A 17481-nucleotide genomic window follows, 5' to 3' on the forward strand; every position below is an offset into this window, starting at 1 on the left:
GAAACAACCTAAAACTACCTAAAATGAAATAGGGAAACCCTGGGGGTGGGGATGATTTAAGATATATAAATGAGTTAAACTTGATGGTAATCAATTTGTATATATTTGGTTAAGAATGCCATTTACCAGTGATCCAGTGATAATTGCTATGGTATATATAAAATGGCTTATTGTAAATACAATATGTAAATACAACTATTGAAAGCATTTTTTTTTTTTGCTTATCTTAATAAAATAAGAATTTCTAATACATCAAGAAAGCAACATGTTTTGGTAGAAAATATAAAGGACTATTCTGTATCCTTCCAGAACAGACAACTTAGCACTATTACAGGCATATTTACTCCAAAATTGTTAAATTCACTGAATAAACAGTAAGGGTTAAAATTCGCTAAAGAAACCACTTGTTTTATAAAATACGAAGAATCTGAAGAATGTTACATGAAGGTAAACAAAAACATTAAGCTTTAGTACAGAAGAAGGATGCAATACTCTTTAAATATATGTGAAATTGACCATCTGTTTTGTTTTGTTTTTCCAAGAGAATTATAGTTGTTCACTTATCAATTCAGCAAATATTGATTGGACATCTATTATGTGGTAGGACAAATATAAAGGATAAAAATAAGAACTGCTCTCACAGAATTTAAAATCCCTTAAAAAGCCATCCAGTTTAGACCAATTATCTAAAAATTTAAAATTTTTATAGAAAGAAGAAGATATACAATTGATAGTTTTCATTTTCTTATTTTAAGTCCCTACCCAAAGATTATCTAGTATTATTCCTCAAAATGAAAAATAAATTCTAGTGGCAGGCAAATAAAAAAGGACTAAAGTAAAAATAAAATAAGACTTTATTTAAGCTCTTTTTAATTTTAAATTTTTATCACATAATTATAAATTAAAACAATCTTTCTGAGGGGAGAAAAAGACAGAGCTTAATGACATTTGCCTTAAACTTTAAAACCACATATTTCCGTCTGATAATTCCACTTCTGGGAAACATAAACGCAAAGGTTTGGACATAAATGTGTATATAACCATAGAAAAAAACAGGAAAAATAAACAGATTTTCTTTAGAATGGAAGAAGGATAAAACAATTACAGTTTACCACATAACAATCTATTAAACAGTCATTTAAAAGACGTTTGCTGAAAAATTGTAAAGTAAAATGTTTACCATATAATTTTAAGTGAAAAAAGAAAAATATAAAACTATATATTCTAAGATTATATTAAAATATCTATATGCATAGAAAAACAATCTTTAAAAAAATTTTAAACTATTAGAATTATAACAAAATATTAAAACAGTTGTTATTTCTGGGTGAAAAACCAAAATTTCAAAATGCACACTGACATAGTCAAAGATTCTAAGGATTCCTGTGGTAAAGAAATACATTTGATTTTAATTACCAATTAATTGTAAAATACATTTGACTTTTAATACACCAGTTGGTATAATCACCAATTCAGAAAGTCCACAAAAAGGAAACATTACATTTCAGTAAGTAGCTAACACTTGTGGTCTCCTGATTAATAATGCATAAATTACATTGTAATTGGCAATATTCCCACCTTAGGACATTTCTTTTCAACTTAAATATAACTAGGCAAGTGTGATTTAGAAGTCTTAATCTCACACGCTGAAATCTGGTCGCAAAAGATGCTGAATGCTCAATTGACTATTTAAAAAATGTTCACAATTAACTACCTGCTTGAAACAGGTTTTCTATAGCAAAGTAAGTAGTAAACCTTCTGCAGATATAACTTGGAGATATTTTTGTATATGCGATAGTCTGAAAGCAGAAGAGAAAAATTTTAGCAATCCAATTATAGAAATGTTGACTTCTCAGGAAAATTTTTACAATCTGAAGTGAGCATAAAAAGCAATGTAAAAAAGTACTTTGACCAGGGCTAATCACCCTGGAGCTCATGAGTAACATCACAGTACACCATGGCCTTAGGCCAAGTAATAAAGTGCCAAATGGAAAATGGCACAAGTCCATGGATTGTAAATACTATATCAGAAAAAAATAAAGGGGAAAAAAAATCTCTCATTAGAGCAATTAAAAATGCAGTTGTAGTATCAGTTCCTCTGATGAATAAATCAGTTCAGCAATTCCAAAAGTGGACAGCCACTGTTCAAACACATTCTCTATTGGCAGTAATTTTAAATTTAAAAAACTCACTGTATGTTTCTCTAGTTCCTAAACTTTTTTAAACACTGAAGTGTTTTTGGATGGTGTAGCTGGTTTATAACCCTATCACCCGAAATTTTCACATGTGGCATTTGATGAATATGCATTTACTTGACCCATTACATTGTGTAACAGTAGCCAACAAAACACAGATAAATACAAGTAAAGATATTCATACCAATGTGCCCAAACTTTAGACCATAAATTCCAAAGAAATGAAAAGCTTCTATTAATCCAACATCAATCATTAATTATTCCATAATTCCATTTGTCAAATTATTCATACTAAATTAGCATGTTCTACTACAGAACTATAGTAGAACCCAAAGTTAAGCTGTAAGTTCATTAGTGAATTTGAAAATGTTTTCGAAAAAACATTTAGAATCACATTAAGTTGCCTAAACTAGAAGCTAGTCCTTAGAGATATTCCTAAGTGAGGGCACTGTTTTCCACCTTAATTGACAAAACAATTGTGTTCTATAAGAAGTAAACAAGCATCTTCATCACTTAAGCTTTTGCTAACTACCATAAAGTTTAGTGGCTCAAAAAAAACAGACATTTGATATTTCTGACAATTCTAAGAGTTAACTGGGTGGTTTTTCTGGTTTAGGTAAACTTCAGTAGGGGTGGGATAGTCTAGCATTGTGTCTGTCACATGTCTGACAATTGGCAGGATGGCTGAAAGGAGGGAATCTCAGCTAGGAGGGCTCACTTATGCTCCACATGGTATCTCACCCTCCAGGAAACAAGTACAGATATCATAGCATAACTAATGCAGGGATTCCAAGAGTCGCAAGAAAAGGCAAGCCCTAGGTGCTTTCAAGTCTGCTTGCATCATGATTGCTAATATCCTATTAGCCAAAGCAAGTTACATGGCCAAGTACAAATTCAAAGGGTGGAAAACCTGACTCCATCTCTTTTATGGTAGGAGCTACAAAGTTGCAGTGCAAAAAGGGCAAACGGAATGGTGGGAAAAATCTGTAGTCAGTTTATGCAATCTACCACATTGCAAAATGCAGAAAGTATCTGCTCCACATGGTCCATGGCCAAATAAGTTTCCATAATAGCTCTCTTTCACACTTCTTCATATTTAAAAACCCTGAAAAGTCCTGCAGCAAAGAAATACAACTGATTTCATTTAAACCAGTACTTCCCAAACATATTTGGCCACAAAATACATTTTCCAAGGAACAGTCAGTCCCCTTTAAAAGTGAAAACCAAAAGAACAAAACAACAACAAAAAAAGTGAAAACAAACCCATTGATCTCTCCCCACTATATGGTTCCACACAGTCTATTCCATTGACTTAGTATCTTTTTAGTCTCTCTCAGTTTTTTTGTTTGTTTTAGCTTACAGCAATTATAAACCATTAGTTAATGACCAAGAGACCTGTTAATATACACACAATGGGGAAAAGAGTACAAAACTATGTCTGACTGTCTAATATGGCTCTAAGTTTTAAATAATTGTAACGTGTGAGCTTTTACAAGGGAGTATCTCAGAAGCAATAAGACAAACTCAAAAAGAAAAACTAAAGAGGTGATATTATAGAAGCAAAGGGAAAGAGTAGTCACAAAGTTCCATTCTTCCATCAGTGCTCTCCTAAAGTGTCAGAGAGCAATCTATAAACTTTCCTCAAGCTATACCAAGATATAAACACTCCTTATGATCAAGCCAACTTTAACAGCCCATCCCTTACCCCAATACAATGCAGGACACACCATCAATGCTTTGTTTCAATGCTCATTTTCTGCAAATATTAATATATTCAAAGAAACATTTCTTTCCTGAATGTTAGGCCTACTTGGGTGATAAGAGAACGTAACAGATGATCCCCGCCCCCCCCCAAAAGGTAGCTTCTGATGTCCTTATGGTGATTTGATTGTGAACTGTGCAAAGCATGTCAATAATTGAGAAAATGTAAAAGAACCTGAGGAAACACCAGGCATCATAACTTGAAGATTTTTTTTATTCTAAAATTAGCCTAGTCAGGGGCGCCTGGGTGGCGCAGTCGGTTAAGCGTCACACTTCAGCCAGGTCACGATCTCACGGTCCGTGAGTTCGAGCCCCGAGTCGGGCTCTGGGCTGATGGCTCAGAGCCTGGAGCCTGTTTCTGATTCTGTGTCTCCCTCTCTCTGCCCCTCCCCCGTTCATGCTCTGTCTCTCTCTGTCCCAAAAATAAATGTTGAAATAAATAAATAAATAAATAAATAAATAAATAAATAAATAAATAAAATAAAATTAGCCTAGTTGACATTTTCTTATAAGACTAAATATGCAATTAGCATACAATCCAGCAGTTGCACTCGTGGGCATTGATTTTGGAGAAATAAAAACTTACATTTACACAATACCTGCAGATGAATGTTCATAGCAACTTTATTCATAATTGCCCTAAACTGGAAACAGCGCAGATGTCCTTCAACAGGTGAATGACTAAGCAAATTATGGTACAGCCACACCATGGAATACGACTCAGCAACAGAAAGAACAAACTATTGTTGCACATAACAACTTGGATGAATCTCTTTGGAATTATGCTAAATGGGAAAAAACTAATAACAGATGGCTGTATATAGTTAGATTTATATAACATTTCTAAAATGGCAGAATTTTACAAAGAGGTACAGAACAAGGTTAGTATGGTTATGAAAGAGCAAAGCAGGAGATCACTGTGGTGATGGAACTATTCAGTATCTCAATTCCAGTGACAGATACACAAAACTTTGCAAGTAATAAAACTGCACAGAACTAAACACACACACACACACACACACACACAAATAAGTACAAGTAACACTAGAAATCTGAATAAGATCAGTGATTATATCAGCATGAATATCCTGCTTGTGATAGTGTACTAATTGTTTGCAAGATGTTACCACACAGGGGGAAAGTGAGTGAAGAATACACAAGATCTCCCTACAGTATTTCTTACAACTGCACTAAATCTCCAATTACATCCATAAAAATTTCAATTAAAAAAAAAATTTTTTTAAGTTTAGCCTGGGTATATTGTCTCTATGCAGCCTCTGTTTCTTTCAGAGTTAAACAGTGTGGCTAGCATGGGAGTACAAATGACTTACATTTGGTACATCGATTGCTACTTCCCTCATAGCACTGGGCCTGACGTCATTCATCCCTTGTAAGAAATCATTCAGAGTAATCTTCACCAGCCCAGCCATCTTGCTATCAGAGAGATTAGGCTGTTTCTTCAAGACTCTCCGTAAGGCATAGAGACCTGCAAAGAGAAAAGTAATACAAGATTTATCTTCTACCCCATAAATACAGACTGAACCATTACCAATAAAAATAATAATAAACCCAAACTTCACACTTCTAGCATTTCAAATCGTTTGTTTGTGTGTATGTGAAGGTAGAAGGATAAGGAAGAGGACTGAAAAATGTGGGCGATGAAGGCAAAAATCCAAATGCTTAGTTTGGGCAGTAAAAATATGACAAACTGGTATGAAATCTGAAAGACAGATATTTTATAAACATGAAATAAAATTTACAAAACAACATCTACAAAAAAAGACCATAAAGATTTATCAGAATAGCCTGGGGAATAACACACCTCTTGCCTCTGCCCTTTTTATTAATACATTCAATCCAGAGTTATAGGTTTTGTAAGGTATTGGCAGAACATCTTAAAGGAAATATTCAGTTGGCAGTCGGAAATGTCGTTTTGGAACTCAAGAAAGAATGAGACTTTAGAGCTGTGTGTATAGACACAAGATCTCGAATTATATAGGAGAGACCTACAAAGACAGGCTAGAAACGAACAAGGGATGGAAGAATGAGGGCTGAAGGCTCAATCTTAAGGAAGCCCATCATTTGAAAAGCATAAGAAATAACTGGACCCACAAAAGTATAGCCAACTAATCTTTGACAAGGCAGGAAAGAATATCCAATGGAAAAAAGACAGTCTCTTTGACAAGTGGTGCTGGGAGAACTGGACAGCAACGTGCAGAAGGATGAAACTAGACCACTTTCTTACACCATTCACAAAAATAAACTCAAAATGGATAAAGGACCTGAATGTGAGACAGGAAACCATCAAAACCCTAGAGGAGAAAGCAGGAAAAAACCTCTCTGACCTCAGACACAGCAATTTCTTACTTGACACATCTCCAACAGCAAGGGAATTAAAAGCAAAAGTGAACTACTAGGACCTCATGAAGATAAAAAGCTTCTGCACTGCAAAGGAAACAATCAACAAAACTAAAAGGCAACCAACGGAATGGGAAAACATATTTGCAAATGACATATCGGACAAAGGGCTAGAATCCAAAATCTATAAAGAGCTCATCAAACTCCACACCCAAAAAACAAATAATCCAGTGAAGAAATGGGCAGAAAACATGAATAGACACTTCTCTAAAGAAGACATCTGGATGGCCAACAGGCACATGAAAAGATGCTCAACATCGCTCCTCATCAGGGAAATACAAATCAAAACCACACTCAGATATCACCTCACGCCAGTCAGAGTGGCCAAAATGAACAAATCAGGAGACTATAGATGCTGGAGAGGATGTGGAGAAACGGGAACCCTCTTGCACTGTTGGTGGGAATGCAAACTGGTGCAGCCACTCTGGAAAACAGTGTGGAGGTTCCTCAAAAAAATTAAAAATAGATCTACCCTATGACCCAGCAATAGCACTGCTAGGAATTTATCCAAGGGATACAGGAGTGCTGATGCATAGGGGCACTTGTACCCCAATGTTTATAGCAGCACTCTCAACAATAGCCAAATTATGGAAAGAGCCTAAATGTCCATCAACTGATGAATAAAGAAATTGTGGTTTATATATACAATGGAGTACTACGTGGCAATGAGAAAGAATGAAATATGGCCTTTTGTAGCAACGTGGATGGAACTAGAGTGTTATGCTAAGTGAAATAAGTCATACAGAGAAAGACAGATACCATATGTTTTCACTCTTATGTGGATCCTGAGAAACTTAACAGAAGACCATGGGGGAGGGGAAGGAAAAAAAAAAAGAGAGAGGGAGAGCCTAAACATAAGAGACTCTTAAAAACTGAGAATAAACTGAGGGTTGATGGGGGTGGGAGGGAGGGGAGGTTGGGTGAGGAGGGCACCTGTTGGGATGAACACTGGGTGTTGTATGGAAACCAATTTGACAATAAATTTCACATTAAAAAAAAAATAAATGATGATTTTAAAAAAGAATTAATAGAAGAGATAGAGGAGTGAAATCAGAATAGTAAAATACTGCAGTAGCCAGGGGCGCCTGGGTGGCTCAGTAGGTTAAGCGGCTGACTTCGGCTCAGGTCATGATCTCAGAGCCCGTGAGTTTGAGCCCCGCGTCGGGCTCTGTGCTGACAGCTCAGAGCCTGGAGCCTGTTTCTGATTCTGTGTCTCCCTCTCTCTGACCCTCCCTCATTCATGCTCTGTCTCTCTCTGTCTCAAAAATAAACGTTAAAAAAAAATTTAAAAAAAAATACTGCAGTAGCCAAAAAGATGTTTAACCAAGTCAAATTTAGAAAGATCAAGAATAACTTAAAAGAGATCATGCTGACCTGTAAAGTTACAGATGCAAATTCTTTGTTTTTGCTATTTGCTTGCAGTTTCAACACTAACAGGCCTAAATGTTCTAATTCCCCTTCCTTCACAACTAGTTGCCAGATTTAGAGCCCTCTGATCTGTGGCAAAGACCTTTAGGCAGCAAAGTCCCTATCTACCTGCTCTCTGCCATAGAGTCTTTAATAAAATGCTACTTTTATGTTCCAGTGAACAATGAAATTGCAATTAGAAGAATTTTAGTCTCAGAGACCTCTTAGAAATCCAGTCTGAATAACCAAACTAGTCCTGGGACACTAGCTAGTTCCATCATGTTTAATGGTCTTTTGTCTGAAATGCTATGCCTCTGTGAATTTTTTACATAGTTAAAATGATACCATAAATATCATTTTACTTGCTTTCATTTATTTGAACTTTTACAGAGAAACAGAAGCAATGATGCAAGGAAGGCAGACAGAAACTCCCCAAAACAGAGAGCTGGGTATCTTCTGATTAGTAGGAAAAAAGTAAATACCTCAGTGACATTCAAAAAATAGATCTACAGTAATCTTTCCCAGGAAATTATCAGTGTAAGTCTAATATTCATGGAAGACTCTGAGATAGTAAGCTAAATGGGAAAAATAGCTACACAAGAGGAAACTGAAAATATATGTAAAAAAAAAAAAATCATTATTTTCTAGAGCAAATGTCTTAGGCCATCTTAGGTCTATCTTACAAACACCCACTTGGTTTTTCTGCCTTCCAAAATCCTGAAGACAAATCTTCACATCTCTCGCATTTCTGCTTATCTTTTGAGCAAAAGCACTAACTGCCTCTGTTCCAGATACATCTTTTCAAGGATGTCTGTACACACGAAAGATAGATTATCTCCCTCCAAAGTAAAAGGGAGACATGTTTACAGTCTATTACAAAAGATTTGGGTTCCCTAAATTCAGGGTTCTCTTCCTATAATGTCTTGTCTGGAAACAGAAGTCACCCAGCCCTCTTCTTTGTGTCACTCGGTAAAAACTGAGGCTCAAGGAACCTGTGCAAATGCTGCTGTTGTGGCTACTTCTGTTGCTATAATATTCTGTCCTCCATGATCCATAAATACCATATCTTCTGCAAGTACTTGGGAAAGCTTGCAAGTAGGGTAAAATCTCAGACCCTTCACAACTCGACACAAAAATAAAAGTTTGTGTTAAATTAGCACTGAGAACAAACTGAGGGTTGATGGGGGGTGGGAGGGAGGAGAGGGTGGGTGATGGGTATTGAGGAGGGCACCTTTTGGGATGAGCACTGGGTGTTGTATGGAAACCAATTTGTCAATAAATTTCATATAAAAAAAAAATTAGGTTGTTTCACTGCCCAACATATATTTTAATTAAATGGTACAATAGCATTAAAAAACTGAACTAAATAAACAATACTGCAGTAATAACGTGCTGTGTTATATTAAACAGCATGTGAGGTGCCCAAAAGAACTTAAGCAATTCCTACAGAATCTTACATAGATGTAAATAATCAAAAGACCAGAAAAATCTGACTCTTCTTCGTGTCTCAAATGGCTATTTAGCAATTTTTGTCAATATTTTTAATTAAACCAGATACCTCACTCTTACTCTTAGCTAAAGAGATACTCTTTAGTATCTCTTACTGAGATACTAAGAACTTAAACAAAAGAAGTAGTCAAATAATTTTCCTGTCAAATTTATGTCATGTAAACATAAAGTTTGATAATAAAGAAAAACAATTATTTTCATCCGACAGAGTCGGAAAACACAGACAACATACAGTTTTAAAAAGTATGTACAGGTGTGCGTGGGTGGCTCAGTCGGTTGAGCATCTGACTCTTGATTTTGCCTCAGGTCACGATCTTTGAGCCCCGTGTAGGGCTCCAGCAGGGGTAGAGAGCCTACTTAGGAGTCTCCCTCTTCCTTTCCCTCTCCTTCTGCCCCTCCCCTGCTTTTGTTCACTTGCACACACACACAATCTCTCTCTCTCTCTCTCTCTCTCTCTCTCTCTCTCAAAAAATTAAGTTAAAAAAAAGCCTATACAGAGGTTGCTCAGTAGGTTAAGCGACCGACTTCAGCTCAGGTTATGATCTCAGGGGTCGTGGATTCGAGCCCCGTATCAGGCTCTATGATGACAGCTCAGAGCCTGGAGCCTGCTTTGGCTTCTGCATCTCCCTCTCTCTCTGCACATCCCCCACTTGTGCTTTCTCTCTGTGTCTCAGAAAAAAAACATTAAATTTGTTTTTTAAAAAAAGCATATACAATATTTATAATTGTATACTTATAACATGGCAAAATGTCTGCAATTTCAAATGCAAACTACAGAATTTAGAATTTGGCAAAAATTCCACATCTATGAAGATAGCAAGAAAAAAGAAGTAATTCCCAATGACAGAAAAGGCCAAAGAACAAAGACTGGAGTTTTCAAAAGTTAAAAAACAGTAAAACAGGGATACCTGGATGGCTCAGTCAGTTAAGAAGCCAACTCTTGATTTAGGCTCAGGTCGTGATCTCACAGTTTGTGAGTTTGAGCCCTGTGCTGGGCTCTGTGCTTACAGCACAGAGCTTGCTTTGGATTCTCTATCTCCCTCTCTCTCTGCCCCTTCCCTTGCTCGCTCGCTCTCTCTCTCTCTCTCTCTCTCTCTCTCAAAATAAATAAACTTGAGTAAAATATAAAGACTGATTCTGTGAATAACACGGCACAACTTAACATATCCAAATGATTGGTAATACATATTTACCAATGACTTGACCATTTCTAAAAAATATTTTCAGAACTTCTCTTTTTAATTGCTTTTTAAGATTATAAATCATGTGCAGAAAATGAATTGTTCAGGCTTTGATTTATGATTTACTTTAGTCTCTAGACAGAAATACTGAAGTCTACCTACTAATTCTCCAATAAATTTAAAATTAAAAGATGAAAGTGAGCCACTACTGAGTGCATATCAATTAAGAGTTGAAATAAAGGTTTGAGGTAAAGTCATTCAAGTTAGTAAAGACAGTACATTAAATCCAAGCACTTAACTTTTGCTTCCTCCTAAATAAAACCCCACTACAATGAGTGTAAAGAGATTTTTATGAAGAAACATAAACCTGGAAGGGCAAATAGGAAAGGAAACAATGTAACAGCAACCAAAATTTCAGAAGCTGGATAGCAAATGAATAAGCAGTAACTGAATGTAACTGACCCAGGAAAGCTGACACACAAGCATACAATGAAAAAAAATCTGAGAGCAACCAAATTTATGCCACAGATGCCCTTCCTACTGACCCCACCCAAATTTAATCAAAAAAGCTCAAAACTTAGGACAGCACAAATCACTTCTAAAAAAAAAAAAGAAAAAGAAAAAGAAAAAGAAAAAGAAAAAGAAAAAGAAAAAGAAAAAGAAAAAGAAAAAGAAAAAAAGAAAAAGAAAAAGTAAAAGAAAAAGAAAAAGAAAAAGAAAAAGAAAAAGAAAAAGAAAAAGAAAAATCAGGGTTAGAAACAGAAAAATGGAAGATTAGAAGAGAAGTCTATTAGGAAGTAGTTAGATCATAAAGATCCCCTCCCCAATTTCACGGAGTCAGATGACTTTTCCTGTACCCTGTACCCTACATCTGAAGATATATTCTCTAAGCAACACAAAATATTTCTGAATTGAGGGGACACAAAAGACAGTTAAAGACAAGGGAATCATACTGCATAGAGAAACCCATTCTGCTGTTCCCCACTGTTCCTAGGGTTTACAGTCAGTATATACCTGCCCACATGGGAAGCCAAAAAATCCTTCTCCTGGAAAGGTACCAGGCTAAGAGTGACAAAGGCGCACTCAAGGAAAAGGCCCATGCAGAACTCACTACACAGAAGACCACAAGCTCACAAGCTCCAAGAGTTCACAGTACCTAATCAGTTTTTAGTAGCAACACTTTCAAATATGAGAAAACACCCAAAGATCACTAGATATCTAAGGACATCTTCTAACAAGCACTATAAAGAACAAAATACATAGAAAAAAAAAAAGCAACCTAGAAGAACCAGAGATAATGTAAGAAGAAACAAATATAAGAGGAGTGATGCCCTGCAAGATGATTTGGGTAATTTAAGAAATTCAAGTAGTTAGGATCTAGAGCAAAATTGCAGCAAGTTTTTGCCTCCCCTCTGCAATAAAGCCAAGAACTATTTTTTTAAACAGAAGTAAATCTGCTCAAGATGAGCTTCCAATGAAGTACTAGGATCAAGAAGAGATGCTGAGCAGAGACTGAGATAACCTCAGAGCCCACCATGACCATGCAGAGGTAGCAAGGAAGGGAGCATGCTGTTAGTATGGAACAGTACACAAAACTCGCTACTTCTCTCTTATAATTGCCTTCCTTTTCTATACATTTCTGCCCTATCTGTATTAAATATTTGTTTCCTAAAGCTTAATATTTTCTAATAACAATACTCAGCTTATTAGTTTTCAACCTTTCTTTATTTCCTATATAAGAATTTCAGGTTGCAAATTTCCCTGTAAGCACTGCTTTAGCTATATACCACACAATTTGACATAGTTGCATTGTCCAATTCTAAACAGCTTTTTATCTGCATACTATAATTCCACTAATGAATTATTTAGAATTTTCTAATTTCCAAAGTATAAAATTGTTTAATTTATTGATTTTAACTTAAATGAATTTTGGCCAGAGAATAAGGTCTGTATTAAATGAAATTTTTTTAATTGTAAATTCATAAATGTCTATGTGTGTCTCAATAGATATGTTTGTTGTTGGTTTCAGTGTTCCAAATATATACCCATTATGTCAAGTCTGTTGATTGTGTTATTCAAATCTTCTCTATCCTCAACCATTGACAGAGATGCATTAAAACTCTCACACTAAAACAGATATTCTGTTCATTTCTCCTTGTAGTTACAGAAAGTTTTGCTTTATACATTTCAAAGCTACCCTATCAATTGCATCAGGTTTAAAACAGTTATGCCTTCCTAATAAATTGAATGGTTTTATCAGTATGTAGTACTCATCTTTATCTGCAGGAATGTTTTTTGTCTTAAAATTACTTGGTCTAATGTTAACATGGCTATCGTCTAATCCCTACCAACTCTTTTTCCTGCATTCTTTCAGACTGATTGATTTTTGTTTTGTTCTTTTCACATTTCATTTTGCCTTCTACTAGTTCTAAAGTTATACAGTCTTTTTCTATTATTTTAGTAGTTATACTAGAAATGTTAATGTATGTATTTACATTAATGGAGCACAATTAATCAAAGTAAAGTCAATCATGAGGCTGCCAGGAAATAAATACAGGTAAGTCAGTGAGATAGATATCCCACATTATTCTTCTGTAGAAAGGGTTTTTAACATCCAGGAGAAACATTTGTTTGTTTTCTCTATTTGCTTTGTATTATTAGTTCTCTCTATATTTCATTTGTACCTTCTTTTCTCTTTTACCAAAACCACCAATATGTGGTCCTATCTCTTGACTGGTGCTTGGTCTAACTTTATAATCTTAAAACTCTTTTCAAAGAATGAATTTTTTGTTCTTTCATTCCACTGAATCTAACTTTATATTTTTAATTTTCCTCCCCTTTGGATTTACTCTGTTGTTCTTATCCAACTAGTTGAGCTAAATGCAGTTCTTTTTAACCCTTCTCATTTCCTAATAAAAGTGTTACGATTACATCTTAGAGAAAACTTAAAACAGAATTTTTACCAACATTCTGTTTGTTTTTTTTTATTTTATTTATGTTTATTTATTTTTGAGGGAGAGACAGAGTGTGGGGGGGGGGGGGGGGCAGAGAGAGGGAAACACAGAATCTGAAGCAGGCTCCAGTCTCTGAACTGTCAGCACAGAGCCCAATGCAGGGCTCGAACTCATGAACCATGATATCTATGACCTGAGCCAAAGTCAGACACTTAACCAACTGAGCGATCCAGGCGCCCCTATTCTTCTTCTTTTTTTTAAGTTTACTTATTTATTTTGAGAAAGAGCACACAAGCAGTGGAGGGGCGGGGGGGGGGGGGGAGAGAGAGAATCCCATGCAGACTCTGCGTTGTCAGTGCAGAGCCCAATGCAGGCCTTGATCCTATGAACTGGAAGATCATGACCTGAGCTGATTTCAAGAGTTGGGACAGTCAACTGACTGAGCCACCCAGGAGCCCCACTAACATTCTATTCTTAATATTTAATTTGCTATATGACTTCTTTTGAAGCTCACAGAGAGATTATTTGAGTGTTGTCTAATTTAGCTTTCAGGTGTACCACTTACTAAATTACTGACTCTCAGCTTGAAAACATGCTTCTATACCCAGCTTTGTAACACTACAAGGAGTTGAGACTGCAAATTACATTTCAGCTCCATGGTAGGCTTTGCCAATGTTAGAGCAAAGCTCTAGAGGGAGACAGCAAAGCTGAAGGGGGAAGAAAGGACTCACTCCCTCTTATTTACATCCCATACATTTCCTATATGTTTACTATTCCTGCGACTGTCATTCTACCAACTCTTAAGGGACAACAGCACCAACCTAGCAGTGCCACTTTCTAAGAGGTCTGAGTCAGCCTTCAAAGTATCAGGCTACTCTTCAGGGGTCTGAGTTACAGCTCAGCTTCTAGGTTTTAATAATCTCAACCTATGCCCTTTCCCCCCCCACCAGACTTAGGAGTGAGAACTGCTTCCTATAGTTGCTACCCTCCTTTCAATTACCTAGTTAAAATTTTATAATTTGTTATTCTTTCTATTAAATTTTCTCTGTAAAAAAAAAAAAACTGGTATAGGGGTGCCTGGGTGGTTCAGTCGATTAAGCATCCGACTTCGACTCAGGTCATGATCTCAACAGCTTGTGAGTTCGAGCCCCTAGTCGGTCTCTGTGCTGACAGCTCAGAGCCTGGAGCCTGCTTTGAATTCTGTGTCTCTCTCTCTCTCCCCTTCCCTGCTGATGCCCTGCTGATTCTCTCTCTCAAAAATAAATAAACATTAAAAAAATTTTTTTTAAAAACTGGTATAGGTTCTATCTCCTAACTGGATCATGACAGAAATAACAATCCCACGACATGTTTTTAGAATTTCCCTTTTTCTCTGTCCTCATTATATAGACTGAGGCTTTTATAAGTAAGAGAAAAACCAAATGTTTGGGAGGCTAATGTAATCTTGACTTCAAATTAAATATGAATAAGAAAAAAACATTTTTCAGCTAATGGACATGGGGCAAAAGTTCTAAATAAGATATTAGCTATCTAAATCTAACAATATATTTAAAAATCTATATATTCACAAAGAGTTTTTCTCAGAAATAAAAGGCCAGTTGATCAGAAAATCTATTAACTCCCTACACTAATTTGAGAATAATTATAATTATTTTTACTGATACAGAAAAACATATTTGATAAGATTCAACATCTATTTATGATAAAAATAATTTAAAACACTCTTAGGAAAGTGTATTTGATTAAGATTATATTCCAGCAATCTTTAGCACCAAACATTACACTTAATGAAAAGACTTTATATGAATTCTCTAAAACTGGTAACAAGACAAGGATGCCAGTATCACTATCAGTAGATAATTCAATCGTGGAGGCCCTGGCTATTAAGAATAGAAAAAATAAGGCCACAGCAACTTCTTACTCAACACGTCTCTGGAGGCAAGGGAAACAAAAGCAAAAATGAACTATTGAAACCTCATCAAAATAAAAACCTTCTGCACAGCAAACAATCAGAAAAACTAAAAGGCAACCGACAAAACGGGAGAAGATATTTGCCCACGACACATCAGATAAAGGGTTAGTACCCAAAATCTATAAAGGACTTATCAAACTCAACACCCCCCCCCAAAAAAAAATAATCCAGTGAAGAAATGGGCAAAAGACATGAATAGACACTTCTCCAAAGAAGATATCCAGATGGCCAACCGACACATGAAAAGATACTCAACATCACTCATCATCAGGGAAATACAAATCAAAACCACAATGAGATATCACCTTACACCTGTCAGAATGGCTAACATTAACAACTCAGGGAACAACAGATGTTGGCAAGGATGCGGACAAAGAGGAACTCTTTTGCATTGTTGGTGGGAATGCAAGCTGGTGCAGCCACTCTAAAAAACAGTATAGAGGTTCCTCAAAAAATTAAAAATAGAACTACCCTATGACCCAGCAATTGCACTACTAGGTATTTATCCAAGGGATACAGGTGTGCTATTTCGAAGGGACACATGCACCTCAATGTTTATAGCAGCACTATCAACAATAGCCAAAGTGTGGAAAGAGCCCCAATGTCCACCAATGGATGACTGGATAAAGAAGTTGTGGTGTATATGTGTGTGTGTGTGTGTGTGTGTGTGTGTGTACACATACATACAATGGAGTATTAGTCGGCAATGAAAAAGAATGAAATCTTGTCATTTGCAACTATGTGGATAGAACTAGAGGCTATTAAGCTAAGCGAAATTAGTCAGAGAAAGACAAATATCATATGACTTTACTCATATGAGGACTTTACGACACAGAACAGATGAACCCAAGGGAAGGGAAGCAAAAATAATATAAAAACACGGAGGGAGACAAAACATAAGAGATTCTTAAATATGAAGAACAAACAGAGGGTTACTAGAGAGGTTGTGGGAGGGTGGATGGGCTAAACGGGTAAGGGGCATTAAAGAATCTACTCCTGAAATCACTGTTGCACTATATGCTAACTTATTTGGATGTAAATTTAAAAAAATAAATAAATAAATAAATAAATAAATAAATAAATAAATAAATAAATAAATAAAAGAATAGAAAAAAGAAAAGTGAAATAATAGTAAAAGGATGGAAAGAGATAAAATTTCCATTACTCACACATGACAATCATCTACCCAGAAAAGCCAAAACAATTAAAAGAAAACTATTAGAATTAATAAGAGTTAAACAAGGCTGAAGACCAAAAAAAAAAAAAAAAAAAAATCAATATAAAATTTCTCTACTCCAAGAACAAATTTAAAATACCATTCAAAAAAAAAAAAAAAACCAGCATTCACAATAATCACAAAACTGATAAATTAACTGGGTATCAACCTACAAGACATACAAGACTTCTATGGATAAATTTTAACAAAGAGAAAAATACGAATAAAAGACATTCTAGGTCCTTGAATGGGATGACAATACTATAAAAATGTCCATTATATTCAAAACAATCTACTTATTTTAAATGCAATCCCAATCAAAATGTTGATTGCATATCAGCAGGTTAATTAGAATAAATCTTCCCTAAAAACAGTATTAAGGAATTAAGGTCTATATATAACTAAGTCAACAATAATGCAAATAAATAAGCAGAATTTATCTTACCAGACATTAAGATATATTACAATTAACAGTATTAAAAATAGCGTGTGGGGCATCTGGGTAGCTCAGTCAGTTAAGCGTCTGACTTTGGCTCTGGTCATAATCTCACACATCGTGAGTTTGAGCCCCACATAGGACTCTCTGTTGTCAGCACAGAACCCACTTCATCTTCTGTCCCCCGCTCTCTCTGCCCCTCTCCCATTCACATGCACACTCTCTCTCAAAAGTAAATAAAAATTTTAAAAATAAATTAAAAAAAATAAAAATAGTGTGTAAAAGTTATAAAACTGGGGCACCTGGGTGGCTTAGTCGGTTAAGCATCCAACTCCTGATTTGGCTCAGATCATGATCTCATGGTGGTGACATGGAGCCCTACATTGGGCTTGTGCTTAAGATTTTCTCTCTCTCTCTCTCTGTCTCTCTCTG

General features: G+C 35.7%; 1 protein-coding gene across 9 annotated transcripts in view; it reads right to left on the reverse strand.

Moving 5' to 3' along the window:
- Nucleotides 1-17481, reverse strand: part of SPATA5 (spermatogenesis associated 5) — a 370044-nt gene that overhangs the window by 314265 nt on the left and 38298 nt on the right. For all 9 annotated transcript variants that reach the window (XM_011281675.4, XM_003985028.5, XM_019828995.3 and 6 more), the window contains exon 10: nucleotides 5288-5442. In XM_011281675.4, the coding sequence (XP_011279977.1) occupies nucleotides 5288-5442 (155 nt within the window). The remainder of the gene's footprint in view (nucleotides 1-5287; nucleotides 5443-17481) is intronic.

Source organism: Felis catus, chromosome B1 (assembly GCF_018350175.1).
Source record: "Felis catus isolate Fca126 chromosome B1, F.catus_Fca126_mat1.0, whole genome shotgun sequence".
Lineage (NCBI taxonomy): Eukaryota > Metazoa > Chordata > Mammalia > Carnivora > Felidae > Felis > Felis catus.